Genomic DNA, 17,131 nt, shown 5'->3' with positions numbered 1-17,131 from the left:
GACATAAATTTGTAGTGTTCCCAATCAGGGATGATCCCACCTTTGATCTCACCATCACTAACAAGTACATCTGGGGGCAGCTAGGTGGCGCAGTGTATAAAGCACGGGCCCTGGAGTCAGGAGTACCTGAGTTCAAATCTGGCCTCAGACACTTAACACTTACTAGCTGTGTGACCCTGGGCAAGTCACTTAACCTCAATTGCCTCATCCAAAAAAAAAAACAAAAAACAAAACCAAGTACATCCACTTCCTTGATCAAAAACTTGGACAGTCTTCTATCTGACCATAACTTCCTGACATTCCACCTCTCCCCATCTATTCCTAAATCTATGCTTAACCCTCATCAAGACCTTAACACCTCCACTCCTCAGTACTTTTTTTGGGGGGGGGGTGAGGCAATTGGGGCTAAGTGACTTGCCCAGGGTCACATTGCTAGTAAGTATTAAGTGTCTGAGGCCGAATTGGAACTCAGATCCTCCTGAATCTAGGGCCAGTGCTCTATCCACTGCGCCACCTAGCTGCCCCCCTCAGTACTTTTTTTAATCCATTACTTCTGCCATGATTTAAGTGTCCTCATTTCCTAATCTTTACACTAGAGTTAAGCAATTCAACTCCATCCTTACTCTATTCTTTTTAAAAATTTTTGTTTATTTTATTTCTAATTTAAGGAATAAAACAAGTATTTCCATAACATAGTATAATAAAAAAAAGATGATTGCACAGGAAGCTGCAAATCTATTATGTACAACTTGCTATTCCTTTCAAGTGTATAATAAAGTTATCATGTAAATTTCCCCCCCTTCTCCCCCACCCCAAACTATACTCTCTTATTGAGGCCCTTGCTCCTTTGTCCGGTTGCCACTCATCTCTTGCTAAACCCCAGCCTTGGGTTACTCCCTTCAGTCCTCTACTTTGATCCTACACATGTGCTTCTGAACAGAGCTGGAGGAAATTATATAAACATACTGAGTACCCAATAAATTTTTGTGATCCAATGAGAACTGAGTCCTCACTACAACAAAGCAATCCTTCTACTCTTCCCTAATTGATTCCCCCTTTCACTCACCACCGAAATTACAGTATTGAAAACTTTCTGTCCTCAAGCCATCCGCACTTCCCCCTTTGCCTACCCCACAACATTATAAGACATTTGAGGGGGAAACAAACCAAAAAAAGACATTTGAGGCCATTCAAAGTGAGCTAGCTACCTCTTCATTTCCAAACCCCTTGACATTAGTGCCCCTCACCATCTTTCCACTTTTCTATGATCAAGAGGCAGTCCTTCTCCTCACCAAGTCCAACACACATGTGCCTTCAAAGGTACATCCTTTGAAAGCAAATCCCACACTCTTCTGTGATTGGATTTGTGATCTCATTGATACAGGGAATTCTTGGAGCAGGAAGGAAGCCTCCTCCATCACTGTAGGTCTTGGCAATTTATAGTCTTCCAGAGTTGCCCAATTTGGCAGAGGTGTCAGACACCCAGCCTGCAGGCCACATGTGCCCCAGTTAGATTAGAATGTAATTGGGAAACAATGAAAAGAAATAAATAAAAGTACAAGAGAACATAGATAACAGATAATTAATAAGTCAATTTGCAGCTGCAGGAATCCTTATGTATGGTTTTAGCAGCTCCTGTTCCTAAATGACTTTGATACCACCGGCCCAGAGAACTGAGAGGTTCAGTGCATTGCCCAGAGTCACACAGTGAATGCTTGTCAGAAGCAGGATGGGGAGGCAGGGGCACAACATGTAAACAGATGTGTGTGTACATGACAATTTGAGGAGGAAGGAGCAAGCTCTAACGACTTCCTGTGTGAGATGGCACATGGGTTGAGCCTTGAAGGAAGTTAGAGATTCTGCATCTTGGCCGGGTCCCTTCTAACTCCTTAAGATGTATGTGAGTGTGTGTGTGTGTGTGTGTGTGTGTGTGTGTGTGTGTGTGTGTCCCAGGGATATAGCTTCCTCTGAGTATTTAGACTGAATAACTGATGAAATCAGATGGTCCTATCCGAGGAGCTGCTCCTAGGTTCCACCAGTACACACCACCAGTACACAAACTCTAGTCCTTCTGTAATATGTAAGGCTTAGGTTTTCTTCTGTCTAGCTATGGATTTGATTCTCTCACAATTCTGGATGAATGTAAGGGAAGACCACCTCCTGTTCCCTTATAGATGATCAGGATATTTCCACAGGTCTAACCCATTTGAAGAGTAATATTGTGTTAAAGGAGAAACACTCAAACATCAAAGTAACAACAATGACACCTTTCTTTATTCAGCACCAATTTTTAAGTGTAACCCGTGGCCCAGAACCAAAAGCTTTGAGTTTATAATCTAGACTCACTCTTGGGGGCTTGCCAATATACATACTCTCTCTTTGGTTTGTGATGCCATCCAAAGTTTTCCAGGGAACATTAGATTTGGGGCCATGCCTTTATCTCTCTCCATAGAAAGGAAAAAAGACTCTCCATTTCTGTGCCAGTACTCAGGCTAACAATATGTCAAATATAGGACAGGTTTTAATCTTACCTGACAAAAAATTCAAGTAACTCACAATCAACCTATAAGCAGTCAAGAGAAATTTCTCTTCCCTCTCTGGGGGACCTCCACCTCTCCCAGAGAACTACATAATCTTCAAGACTTGAAGTACTACCCTAGGAGTTAGTTGATGCCTCCCTAGAAAGAGAAAGCTAAGGAGTCTCTAGAGAGTTAGCAATTCTTGGCTAACTCCACTTTCTCAGGAACCTATATAGCTACCTCCAGACTTATAGCATTATGTTTGTTGAGGTCCCTCCAGTGAGGACAAACATGGAGGGTTGCTAAATAATTAAACAACCCTTCCTTCTAATGAGTCTCACCTTCTTCAGAACTTATAACAGTCTTCTAGACTTGCAATATTACCCTTGGGGTTCGGCTCAAAGGAGAAACAATTCAGGGCTTATAGAAAGTTGGCTTCTCCCTCCTCATACCTTTCCAAGTCCACACCTGTTCCTCATTGTTCCTTAGCTCTGGCTCCTGCTCTGTCTGGGATCACCTCCTCTATGTCCAGGAGGTTCCGTCCAAGCATTTTACTGCTTGTACAAGAACTTCTCCATCACTCTATCATAACTGCCTTACCAATGCCAGTTTAGGTGCTATAGCTCCTGGCTGACCCTTGCTTCTTTTCTCTATTACATGGTTCTCTCTTCTGCTGAGGCAATGTGATTCCCTGATGGACTTAGTTCTCTGGAAGGGCCACATTGGCTTGCTTCTAGAGGACCAGAATCTCCTTTTTCTTTCTGCATCTCTACAGCTTTCTAGCTCTCTCTCTCTCTCTCTTTTTTTGCGGGGCAGTGGGGGTTAAGTGACTTGCCCAAGGTCACACAGCTAGTAAGTGTCAAGTGTCTGAGGCTGGATTTGAACTCAGGAATCCTGAATCCAGGGCCGGTGCTTTATCCACTGCGCCACCTAGCCGCCCCCTTTCTAGCTCTCTTAATTCCAAAGTCATTAGCTACAGCAAGTGGTCTTAAAATACCAAGAAGTACCGGGATCAAGTTCATGACTTTACCAAGGAGACACCTTCTCTGGCAGTGCCAAAGTCTTATTCATGTTAATTTGGTTAACAAGGAGTTAATCTAGTCATGTGAATGACACAGGAAGGCATTACCACCTTCTACTCAAGTTACGCATCCCTTGATCTCTGACCTGAAATCCAGTCACTATCACCCCTCTAAGCAATATGCAGTTAACAGCAGGGACTCAAACTCTTTCACTAATATTGCCAAGGCCATTGTAGTTCTGGTCAAACCAGCCTTCAGCCTTTCTTCATTCCAAAGATCCTGTGGAGAACAGGTCAGTTCTGTAGGCATGATGTGACCCAAATCCAATCCAATCCTATCCAGTCCAATCTAACAATTATTATTAAGCACGTTTTATGTACAAGTTCCTGGGTTAGGTTTTAGGGCTACAAAGACAAAAACAAAACAAAACTCAAAATAGTTCCTGCCTTCAAAGAACTAACATTCTACTGGAGAAAAAATAATAGACCGTATGACATAGGGCTGGAAGTCTTTCTGATTGGAACCTGTGTTTACCATCTGGAAGATACTTATTTCAACACTCATTTTATAGATGAAGAACAGATTCTCAAAGAGGTTTAATGATCTGACTCAGGCAATACAGGTGATATCAGCAGAACTAGGATTTGAAACTGGGTCCTTCCAATCAAAATCCCCCTTGCTTTCTACTGAACCATACTGCCTCCAGAACAATAACTTTCAAAGTACCTCCACATTGCCCATTATCTACCTAGTGTAAAAAGTACCCTAGGATGGGTCTCAATATGTATATTTCATAAAAGCTGACCTCCCTCTCCAATACCAAGTCAGGACTAATCTTGCTAGAATGTCCAAATCTATGAAGCACTCTTCTGTCCTCCTAAAACTAAATTCTCACGAATCCTTGATGAAACTTAAGGTTAGCCTGCCTCCATTCAGTATTAGAAAATTGGAATGTTTCTCCAGATCTAAGCTTCAAGATCAAGGGCCAGGGGTGGGTGGTGGGGGTGGGGGACCAGATCTATCACCAACATCCCTACTGTTGTGTCGGAAAATGGGGAAAGTGTTGGTGAATGTGATTGGTGGGGGGAGGAGGAGGAGTAGAGTCAAAATGTCTCTAAAACTTTTCTCAAAGTGGCCAACTCCTTTCTTCAAAATGTACTTTGCGAAATAGAAAATCTGATTCATTAATGCCCGTTGGTTACTAGCCGCTCAGCAGGTTCTTTCAATCAGATGGGCATTGATATTAGGAGGTGCAAGAAAAGAGGCCAGGAAAGAGGCAGCTCTCAGTTCTAGCAAGCAGTTGGGTCATGTCTGTCCAGGAACCAAACTTACCTGATCCCTGGAGCATGGGGTGTGCAATTAGCCATCTCTAACACCCCTACTGAAAAAAGGAAAATGAAAGATCAGTTGTGAGATGAGAGAAAAGGTACACACACACACACATACACACACATACACACACACACCCCCAAAACCTCAAACCTCTGAAGCTTCCTCATTGTGAACCAAGAGGGGGAGTGTGTGTTATACAGCCTCCCTGTTGGCAGGTGCTTTCTGAAAGATCTAGTTCTCACACTTCCTGAGAAGGCCGCCAGAAGAACAAAGCCCGCGGAGGTAGCTTTTCTCTTCATCGTCCCAGACCCGGCTGCCAATTGGCCTCCTGTCCCCCTCAGCACCATCCTGGGGGAAAGAAAGAGATGAAGTGGAAGGGAATTGTTATCGCTGCCATCCTGCAGGCACGGGTCCCAATTACAGGTACGGCCAGGTTTTCAGATAGCAGGGGGGACTCTTTAGAAATCTATTGGAGAAGGGGGGAAGAAACGGGTCTCTCCATCAAATCGCCACGCTCTGGCATCAGACAAGGGGAGCAGTGATGGGGGAGACAGGGTGGGATCCTACCTGTGGTATGCCTGTCCTCCTCATTACAAGAAAGTCGGGCATCGTTTCAGGGCTGGCCACTCAAAGACGTAGCTTCCCTACGTGTCCCCTGCCTCTTCTAGATATAGATTTTTTTTCTAGGCATGAGGAAAAGCCTGCAGGGGGAAATGAAGCAGTTGCTGGTGTCTGTGGGGAGGAGAGTAACAAGATAAGGCTGACCTGAACCAGAAACTGTCATCTGAGCCCTGTTTCATGAGGCGGGCCCGTCTTTAGATTTGGGCCTTCCACTTGCTCCCACTCCCATCTGGACCTTTTTTTCCTCTCTTTTTCTATTCTCCAGCTTCCTGGATGGCTATCTCAGGATGAACGATTGAATGAATGTTCAATGGGTCAACAGAAAGAGCTGGAGTTGAGGGGCAGAAGTAATGTTTTGGGAAGGGTGTTTCATTTGCAGTCAGTTTTTCCTGAGTCCTTAAGAGGGTATCCAGCAGCTTCAGCCAGAGCAGGCTCTCATTTTGTGTGCCATCAAAAAGTGTTTATGAAAACACCAGACTCTCAAAAAGCTTTGTCATGGTTGGCCCTGCAGATACATGGCTTAGAGAGAGGCCTGCAGGCAGGCCTATGACACACCCAACTTGGGCTCTGTAACAGCTCTCATGTCACTCTCTAGGCTTAAGGGGCTAGGGGCTGGGGGCAATGACAAGGAGGCGTAAGACTAGGAGACAGTGACGGCGTGTAAAGACAAAAGGATACTGAGGCTGGTCCTTGGTGCTGGCCTATTTTAGAGACAGACACCCCAAATGGCAAAAACCATCAAGTAACCTTGTTCCAATAGTCACTTCAGGATTTTAAATTTTTGCCCTGTCTTCTAGCTCAGGGCACAGGGAAGAGAGTGAATGGGTAGATTTCATATTGAACATCTCACAGGTATAGGGTTTTAATTTTTGCCAAGGATGGAATGAGCCTGGTTTGAACTTAAAGAGGTGAAGAAAGGAGCTAGAAATGGAAACTGCCTTCCAACAGATGTAGACCTCTCTCCATATCTAGTTCCCTCCACTTTACATAGACAGATATCCACCTCTACATTCTCAAGCCTCTGGGAGATGAAAAAGAAAGTTGGGTAATTAAGAGAACAGCATGGCATGTATGCCTGCATCAGGAACACATGCTTTCTTCATTTCTTTGGAGCAAGGTTATGGGAAATCGGGCGCCATGACATTTTCTGTAAGAAGACAACTTTTTCTGCTTAACGTTGTCATTGTGAATGAGTCACATTGCATAGGCATTTGCCCGAGAGTGCTATCCAAGTGTATCTTCATGTAAAGACAATATATTAGATTGAGGTGACTTATGGAAACTCCATAATGCCCAAGCAACCAGTAAAACCGTTTTGAATTTAGAGGATGGGGACAATCGATCAATTGGCATGTTAGGGTTATAGGGGGGATATAAAGCTAAGCTGATTGAGTAATATAGACCTTACCCATGAGATACTATAACTATGCCTGGTTTTTACCCCACACACACACACACCAAAAAAAAATCCTTCAAACCAAAGCGAAACTTAGCTGTGATCCCAAACTATAATGTCTATAGGTCACTAGTGGATAAATGTATATGGGATGGTCCCACTGGAGAAGCCAGAGAGAATAGAAAGGAAAGGCAGGCTATTTTACCATAGGGTAGTAGTGGTGAAGAATAAACCTGAGATTCATCTAAAGGGGACAGGACCGGACAGGGAGCTGGGCCCTTTGCCCCTTGGAGACAAAATAGAAAACCAAAGGGCTAGCTTGTCAGCTCTTCTTGGACCCTATTATTTCAACATCTGAATGACATCTGTAGCTGTCCAAATGAAAATAATTTAACTCAAGGCTAATGGCAAAAGGATGTTTTTCCCCCAAATGACTGCCGTAGCAACCCAGGCCCTGATGGAAGGTCTCCGCATCAGTTTGGATAGACATTCCAAATTCGTTGTGGAAGAAAAAAAAAATAGAGTGGCTTTGGTCCCAGAGGCCAAGTCAGAACAATATCCTTGTTCAGGGTGATCATTTGATACTGTAGGAAGAACCCTGGATCCTGAGTCAGGTGACTTAGGTTCAAATCCTGGTGCGACTATTTATTTCCTATGGGACATTGGGCAAATTACTTCACCTCAACAGGGCCTCAGTTTCCTTACCTATAGAATAAGAGCAATGGACTAATTAATTCTAAGGTCCCTTCTGACTCTAAAACTATGGTCCTATGAATTGGCCACAAGCTAGAATTTGAATGGCAGCTCTTTCTTTTCTTACCTATTTGATAAAAAAAAATTTTATTATATTTCTCTTTCATTTTTACTGTGGTTTTTATAGCATTATCACCAGCTCAACCTTTCTTCCTAAAGCAACAATATACAGGTCATTCTGCAAAGCAAACAAATAAGCAATTAATTTTTTTAAAAAGAGAAAAAAAACAAGTAATAACTGGACTACCCTATTATTCACTTTGCCAGATACCAAAGCTTAAATTGAGAAGCATTTGAAATAATGTACATATTCACACGGCATAGATCAGTTCTGCTTTTGTATCCTTATTGATACATTCCATCCTTGTCCCAAGGATGTTCCCTTTTTCCCATGGTGGAGAGTCAGGACAAGAGATCAAGAATACTACCTGTGTCCCACAGACATCCCCAAGGGCCAAGTGGCAGGGATCTACCACCTGTATCAAGGAAGCCAAGTGATCTGGCCTTATGGTTGCCTTCAGGAGATCATCCGAACCTGGTCCTAGATACAAGAGAATTGCAGGGAAGGGATATGACTACCCACAGTCTGTGTTTGCCCATTGGCACCCAATTATGCCATAAAGCAAGGAATGAGTGATTCGCTCCACTCAATAATTCCTTACTCATCTCACTAGAGATTTATTAATGCAACTGGTCACAAATTTAGGAGTTCAATACTAATCCCTCTACATTGAACCCCCCCCCCAAATGGGGATATTCCCTAATGGGCATCAAGGATCTGGCTGGTCCCATGATAATACACACAAGTATCTTATTATTATGTACTTGTTTTTTAGGGAAGTGTCTTCAGAAAAAAAAATATATTTGAGTAAATTCAGTGTCCTAGAACTAGAACTCGAGGAACATTTTAAAGAAAAATTCATTTAGTTGTCATTGACCAATATTACAACATTCTCAAAATTTAGTTGCATAAGCAGGAGAAAATCTGTGCATAGATAAGAATGTACATGTAACACATTAATGGATGTCTAAGAAAAATTCTTTATTTAATATAAACTTAAAAGCAATCACTACACAATGTTCCTAGTATAAACAACTTGCATCCCACTGGATTGGGAGAAATGTTTAAGTATAAGAGGGATATTCATGTAAATGATATGAGAATGAGATCTTTTATGTTAGCTCTTTTATGCCCCTAAAAATTCTTGTTTCGCTGACATACAAGAGTCAATCGTCCCTTGTAACCTAGCACTTCTCAGATTTCTTGGCCCATGAGTCTCCTTGGATTTGCTGTTACAGCTTTTGCCTGAATAAATAACAAGCGTGGCTACTTTTTTAAAAATAATGGGAAAAAATTGTGTGTCCTCTGTGTGCATTGAAAAAAAAATTTTTTTAATAACTCGGGTATTTTTTTAAAAGCATTATCAAAACAAGAAAAAAAAAGAAATTCATAAAGGGACACAGAAACAAATGGGCAATTTTATTACTACCTTCTTAAACACCATATGCTCTTTTTATAAGTAAATGTAAGCTGTGTGACCCTGGGCAAGTCACTTAGCCTTTATTGCCCTGGCCCCCCCCAAAATAAATGTAAATAACTGAAGTTCACCATTTCATATGCAATCTTTTTTTTTTCTTTGTGTTTTTCAGTTTTTGTGCTTGTTAATAATTAAGTTCACAATCAAAAAATATTTTTTTAAAGATACATTTTACCATATGGCTTACATTTTAGACCAGCAGAGCAGCCTGGAGTTCTCTCTTTGAGAACCCCTATTCTCTTGGATTTATGAATCGATTATAAATTGGCAAACAACTGGCAATGAACTGAAATTTCTTTGGTCAACTATGGCCAAAGACTGCATTTATACAGCGCTAAAACAACTAGTTGATTCTGTCAATTTAGTCAATCAATTAATTTAGTAAATTTTTAAAAAACACTGAAGGTTGGGGCTATTAACTGAGTCCCAGTGACTTGGCTTTTCATAGCAGAGGCTAAATAAAAGGGATTTTTTTGAACTGTACTAAGTTGAATACAGCCATTTCATTCAGCCAGGGCCTAAAAGATAAGCGTACTTATTAAATAACGATATGGTTAAAATAGTTCTTATGAACTGATTTTTTTCTATTGGACCAGATTTTTTATTTCTATAAGGCCTTTTTATCTGGAGAACAGAAGGATGCTACATGATATTTCCTAAAAATTTAAGCAGTTAAAATAACAGGTCAAATAAATACCATTTCCTATGAAGGGAGAGGGCTATTAATGAGGAGGAATTTATAGTTTTTACAGTAATTAAAATGGGGAAAAGGGTGTCCAATGCATTCTCCAACTTGACCTAAACCATTGTGGAAAAGCCAAGAACATTTATGACCTCTGCTTTTCTCATCATGTTACTTTAAAGTAGACCGGTGGAAAGATTTTAAAAATCATTAAGAGCAGCTGAACTGTTAGTATGGAAAACAAACAAAATTTGAAAATGGTTCTCATTGTTTACTGGCAATTGTATTAATAAATATGTGAAAGCCTCCAGGTTAGGAGAAGGGAAGGAATTTATAGGTAACAATCTGGCTCGCTTTTGTATTTGGTACAGGCAGTTAGAAGACCTGAATTCTAGTCCTAAGCTTGCCACTAATTTGCTATATGACTTTGGGCAAATTATTCTACCTTTCTGGGCCTTGATTTCCTCATCTGTCAAATGAGAGCTTTGCAATGGATGGTCTCTAAGATCTTTCCCAGTTTGCGTTCATAAGATCAGAGATGTAGAGGGGGCTTTAGGGGTCATTTAGTCTAATGCTCCCATTTTAGAGATGAGGAAACTGAAGTCTGGAGAGGGTCAAGGGACTTACACAGGGTCACAGAGGTAATAAGTAGAAGAGGGATTTAAACTTGGGTCCTTGGATTTTACATCTAGCATTCTTTCCCCTTCTCTGAGCTCTATAACCAGGATTTATAGTTAACTAGTCAAGAGAATGGAGAACCAGAAAGCTTGAGCTAGTTCTTGATCTGTAATAGACAACTTGGGACTAGTTAACCCAAGCCAGAACCTGGGTGTTCCCTTAAAAAATTTTTAAGTAAAATAATGCCTCACTGAGGAAGCACGGATTGGTACACAGAAAGTAATGGGATGTCAACCAGAAAATTGGGGTTCTAGTGTTGACTCCATGTTATTATAAGCAAGTCCTTTTCCTTCTCTGTGACTCAGTTACTCCAACAGAAAAATGAACAGAATGCTTTTTTTCCCCAGCCTGGGACAGTAGAATAGAAAGGTCACTGGAATGGGAGTCAGGGGTTATGGTCACCACTATGCTAAGTTATGACCCAGCTGGGTAGGGCCTTCTCTGATATATCAGTTTTATGAGGCTGTCGGAATGATTGATATTGATGGGTTGTTTTTTTTCAGTTCTCCCATTCTGTTATTCCCTCTCAAGGGAAAAGTAATAAGATTAGGTGATGGGTTTTGAGTTCCTCAGCAGAAAGGAAAGGGCTTTTATAAACGTTAAAGTATCCTATTAAGGCTGGCCATTGTTAGTTATATAAAAGGCAGAGTGTTTTGTTTTTTAAAGTTTGGGGGGAAAAATTATTGGAGAGGAAAACTTCAATTCTTAAAGGATTCATGACTCATGTGGATACACCTTGAACAAATGTAGATCTCAGTGCCGCCATGCCTTAGTAAAGGGTAGTCATGAATTGGGCAGGTCAAAATAATTCATGACCTGGCTGCCAAATGTCTGATGGTTATCCTCTCTGAACTTAGCTAGGTTGGGCCCCAAACAATAGGAACACAAAGAGCATACCTCAAATGTACATTTTATAGTTCTCCTGAGTCATTACCTACAGAAAATCTGATGGGATAACCATGGAGTCAGCTAGACTGTTTTCTATATATTTCGGTCAGATAAAGGTAGTTCCTTCCTACTTCCGTGCCCCAGCTCCTGTTTTTTTCAGCTCTACCTTATAATAAACATAGTCAAACAAAACAAATCAATACACTGGAATTGACCAAAAATGTATGTCTCATTCTGTAAAACAAACATATTACCAGGTCACTTGGGCATCAGAAAAGCTAGTTCGTCCTTAGGCCTCTTTCCTTACTTATCTAAGTATGGTAAAGTTGTATGGGGTGTTCATGGAAGACTAGCACCTCTGGTGTGAGGGCTTGCAGAGCCCATTTTCAGGGCTGCTCATCCACCGTTGGTGTCCACTTGTCAGGCAACTCTCACCTGTGGCTCCAAGAAGCCATAATGTGTTCAGTGGCCACAACCCAGTAAACCATCTGGGAAGATGGTCTAAACCAGGTTGAGGGTAATTGATGGGCCTCAATCCCATTGGTGAGTTAGGGAGATGTCTACCCCAAGCATGTGAAAACTTCCCCCCAGCAGAATGGGCAGATGAGAACAATTTATTCCAAGAGCCATGAAGGCCACTGAAGTAGGTGCTGTGTGGAGCACTTAGAGCTTGGTCAGCCATCGAAGACACCAAGGTCATCCATTGCATCCCGGGCCATTGCCAATCATCTTGACTTTTGTCTTGCCACTGGACTTTGATGACTCTGGAAAAGGGAGTGAAGCTGATGACTTTGTGCAACCCTGCCTCACTTAAATCTAATTCACGTGCAAGTCAAGGCATGGCCCGTGATGTCCTTGGTTCTTATTGAAAACTAAATACAAACAACAACAGCAAGGAACGATTAAATTCCCCTCTGGAGTTGTCTGTTCTCAGTCTCTTGCCCCTATTCATTCTGTACCGCTAGTCCATTACCAAGAGGGAAGAAGAAAAATACAGTGACCTTCATGACTGTTGGAATAAATAAGCATTTATGATGTGTTTGCTGTGTACCAGTCACTGTGATAAATGCTTTACAAATATCTCATTTGATCCTCATAACAAGCTTAAGAGGTAGGTGCTATTGTTAGCCATATTTTATAGTTGAGGAAACTGAGGCAGACAGACATCTGCCAAGATGTGGGTGGCATGCATCATCACCAGCCTTCTGAAGTCAAAACTGAAGCGACATTGACCAAAATTCCATAGTTTTTCAAAATAATTTTTCTTTAAATGGTCAATTAGTAAATTGCTTTCTTGCTCCAGCTCATTTCATCTATCAGATTATACAAATCTTTTGGGGTAACTTCTATTCAAACGCTAATTGTCTCAGGCTCCTTTTCCTTATGCCTTGGATAGGGAGTGAACCTGAAACTAAGGATAGAAAAGACTTAGGGAAGGCCACAATAGTTGTCTTCAATTGTTACCCTGATGAGGGTGCATTTGTGTTTGGATGATTTCCTCCAGACGGGACTATAGGAGCAAAGGGGAGAAATTACAAGAAAACAGATTTCAGTTCAATAAACTGAGTAGACTCTTAATAATTAGAGCTATCTGAAAATGAAATAAGCTTCTTCATGACAGAAGGAATTCCCCATCTCTGGTAGTGTTCCAAGGAGGCTAGAAGGCTACTTGGTGAGGATGTTGTAGAAGAGATTTCATGTGTTTGTTGGTGAGCTGAACTAGAAGACTTTTGAAATCAGCTACTCTAAGGCTAGGACTCTGTGCAGGGACACTGGTTTAGGACAAACCTTAGAACCATAAAAAAAAAACCCCAACAACCACCCAAACTGTGGGCATGGTGGTGGGGTCACATCCTGTGCTTCAGTAAGTAGGTATTTATCATGATAACCAAAAGGAGTAAAAGTTGGGGTGGAGGAGGTGTAATTGGTGGGGGGAAGGGGAAGGGAGGCTGTTAAAGTGCATGAGACACCTGACAATATGGAGCAGGCTAATTGTAGGAAGTGGTCAAGGGTACCACAGTGCTATGAGTAGCCACTACCTATATTTGCTTTGCACATTACATCCTTAATTAATAGTTGTACAATTGAGCACTTGATTCTTAAACTCAAAAAAGAAAGAAAGAAAGAAGAAAAGAGAAAAGAAAAGAAAAGATGAGAAGAGAAAATAGAAGGGAAAAAATAGAATATATATTTGCTTCTTTGCTGCACCCAGTCAAATGGGCCCTTGGCTAGGTTCTTATTAATCAACGTATAAGAGAATTTATAACGGTTGATTTCCGAAGCAGACTTTAAAGAATTTGCCTTGGCAAATATGGCTTCCTGTTTGAGACATTAGAGATGATTAGTTCTTCGCAGGATATTTCCACTTAATGTAACTCTTCTTTCTGATTATGTATGGTCCGGTGGAATGAATCTTGGGTTTGAAGGCTCGGTCCTAGGCTTTGAATCTTGGCTCTGCTATTTATTGCAAACTAGTAAGTTTGACATTAGTCTTGGGAAAAATTATAGAATCTTAGAATGTTAGAGGTGGAACAGATTTTTAAAATTATCTGGCTACCCCCCACCTCATTTTACCAAGGAAGATACTGAGGCCCACGGAGGTGAGGGATTTACCCACCCACCCCCCAAATCACAGTTAATTAAGCTGCAAAAGCAGCTGAGGTCCTTTTCCACCAAGTCCCCTGCTTAGTCCTCTCTATTATTCTGTGCTGTAGGGCAAATCACTTCCTTTTTATCAGTCTCAGTTTATTCATTTGTAATGATAGGTTTGGAGGTAGTACAGAGGATAGAACATTGGGCCTGGAATCAGGAAGACTTATGTTCCTGAGTTCAAATCCAGCCTCAGACACTTACTAACTTTGTGACCCTGGACAAGTCACTTGACCCCATTTGCCTCACTTTCTTCATATGTAAAATAAGCTGGAGAAGGAAATGGCAAACGACTCCAGTGTCTTTGTCAAGAAAACCCCTTGGACAATATGGTCCTTGGGGTCATAAAGAATCAGACAGGACTGAACAACTATTATGATGGATTTAGACTAGATGACCTAAAGTTCCAGCTAGATCTAAATCCTATGAATCCTATATTTCATTGTTGATATTTAATTGAAGTGCTCCCCAAAATTATCTTTCGTTGGAGTTTTTACCGCAGTTCTAGTAAATGATGTTTTCAATGTAGGTACTTTTTAAAAAAAAGATAATAAATTTCACAATACTGCTTGTATCTTATATCAGATTGTTAGGAACAAAGGTAGCAGCTATAAAACACTAAGACGTTCGATTTAGTCAATCTGCTAATTCAGTAAAGGGAGAGGGAAAGCAACTGTGATGAGGGGATCAACTGGATCCTAGTGAAATCTACTTCCTAGTAGGTGCTTAATAAAGGTTGATTGAATTGAACTGGATCAAATGGAATTCAACCACTTTATATAGCCAGCCATATTTTAGGGTCTAAAAGACAATGTACTCATTAAATGAATATGTTTGTGTATGCACATGCATGCATGTGTGCATATATATATGATGTATATACATGTAGGCATGTTTGTGTGTATGTGTATGTGTGTTCATGTTTATGTGTGACATATATAAGAGATATGTGCGTATATATGTTTTGGGGGGTATAATTTGTCTTTTTTTTCTACTGGACCTGAGATTTTTAGTGTTGGGGGCTTCCCATGAAGGACTTTCTTTATAATGGAAAGCAACTTTTACTGAAACTTATTGTCTTAGAAGTTTCTTGTCTAGGTCTAAGAGAACATATCACCTAGTGAGTAAAGAGTAGGCCCCTAAGTCAGGAGGAGCTGGACTGAGACATGCTTCATACATACAGCCTGTGTCACCCTTAGCACGTCACTTAATCTTTTAGTGCCCCAATCTTTTAGTACCTCTCATATTTTACATCTAACTTACATATATTTTGGCTTGACCAAAGAAAGGAAACAAGTATTTATTAAGCACCTACTTGGTACCAGGGGGCTGCAAGGTGGCACAGTGGATAGAGCACTGACACTGGAGTCAGAAGGACCCAAGTTCAAATCTGTTCTCAGACAGTTGATGCTACTAGCTGTGTGACCCTGGGCAAGTCTCTTAACCTGATCGTTTCAAACATCCAGGGCCATCTCCAGCCATCATAAGGTATATATTGCCACCAGACCCAGATGGTTCTGGAGGAGAGAGTGAGGCTGGTGACCTTGCACAGCTCTGCCTCATTTAAATCCAATTCACTGCAAGTCATGCCATTGCCGCCTGATGTCATGGTCCTCTTCGAGAACAAAGGACGAACAACAACAACTTTGCACCAGACACTATGCTAAGTGCTGTCTAATGCAAATATCTCATTTGATCCTCACAACAACCCTGGGAGCCAAGTGGTATCATGATCCCCATTTTACAGTCGAGGACACTGAGATGACCTGCCCAGATGGCTAGTGTCCACATCTGGATTTGCACTCAGGTCTTCCTGATTCTAGGCCCAGAGCCCTATCCACTGTACCATCTATTTACATGGCAACCAAAAGTACGCAAGTAAAATTCCTGGAATGTTGAGAGAGACCCCCATGTGGCAAACTTATGGGAGGACCTGGACGGGAGTCACATTGGATGAACAAATACAGATGGGTGGGTTGTGATCTGAATTATTGGAAGGAATATTCAGAGTGAGGAGATCATAGGTCCTTTACAAAATCTGAGTATTTAAAGAGGTATGGCTGTGAGGTATTGCTCATCTTAGAGTCTGTCACTTATATGCATGTGTACACTCCCCTAGTTAATTAAGATTCTCATGTAAATCACATTTTTGTGAACCAGTTCATATTTTAATTATGCTAGGGAAACTTCCCATAAATCGCATTGTAAAGCAAAGAATAATAACCTCCTAATTGCTTTGTCTTGTAAGTTTGGACAGACTTATAGGCTTTCATCAAACCAAGTATATCTACAAATAAAAGACCTGTTTTTGCCCCCAGCCCCAGTCTTTGTGGAAAGGAAGAATTATTGGAATAACCAGTGTTAGGATTTAAATAGATAAACCTTCAGTTGGCCTAATTTTAATCCCAGATTAGCTCTCTTGTACCACCCAAGATAAGTGTTTGGTCTACTCAGGGCCAACTCCAGTCACAGCCCCAATTGCTGGTGCATGTTCATCAAATGCAAAGCCATTTTAATGGAACCTTAGGCAAATTACACCAAGAAAAGAAACATAGGGCCATGAAGAAAACCTAGCAATGTATAGAACACAGCTGAAGACCAATCAGTATTAAGAGTGGCTTCCATTGGAAGGAACCATCAGAAGGAATTCATAAAGTAACAAAAGATCTTTTGCTCCATTTTGCTTGGGAATTCAGAATTCAAGTCCACTCCCCTGATTTTTTGGTTATCCACCTAACATTTGTGGATTAATGGGACACCACTTCCCTCCATCAGTGTGGACAATTGAGAATTGACTGTTTATATCTATCTATTAGATAATATATTCCTCTCTTGAGAAATGTGAACCATAATCTACCATTTGTGCCTCCATTAAAACAACAGTTTTGTTGTCTGAATGAGAGGAGATGACAAAGAATTTTGTCAAGAGGTAGGGAGGAATTAAAGAAGGGGGCAAGTCCTGAAGATTGTGGAGCCAGTGGTGTTCTTATGTCCAGCAATGGGTGCTAATTGGTGTTGCTCCAGGGGCCAGAGGAAGACTGAGCCAGCTGGAA

At 41.2% G+C, this 17,131-nt stretch overlaps 1 protein-coding gene across 1 annotated transcript in view; it reads left to right on the top strand.

Moving 5' to 3' along the window:
* Nucleotides 1-5,137: 5,137 nt before the first annotated feature.
* The window catches only part of CD247 (CD247 molecule), a 102,936-nt gene continuing 90,942 nt past the window's right edge, over nucleotides 5,138-17,131 (top strand). The window contains exon 1 of the mRNA XM_044004081.1: nucleotides 5,138-5,296. Coding sequence (XP_043860016.1) covers nucleotides 5,239-5,296 — 58 coding nt within the window. The 5' untranslated portion in view covers nucleotides 5,138-5,238. The remainder of the gene's footprint in view (nucleotides 5,297-17,131) is intronic.

The sequence above is a fragment of the Dromiciops gliroides genome, chromosome 4 (genome assembly GCF_019393635.1).
Source record: "Dromiciops gliroides isolate mDroGli1 chromosome 4, mDroGli1.pri, whole genome shotgun sequence".
Taxonomy (NCBI): Eukaryota; Metazoa; Chordata; class Mammalia; order Microbiotheria; family Microbiotheriidae; genus Dromiciops; species Dromiciops gliroides.
This window is presented reverse-complemented; position numbering and strand designations above follow the sequence as displayed.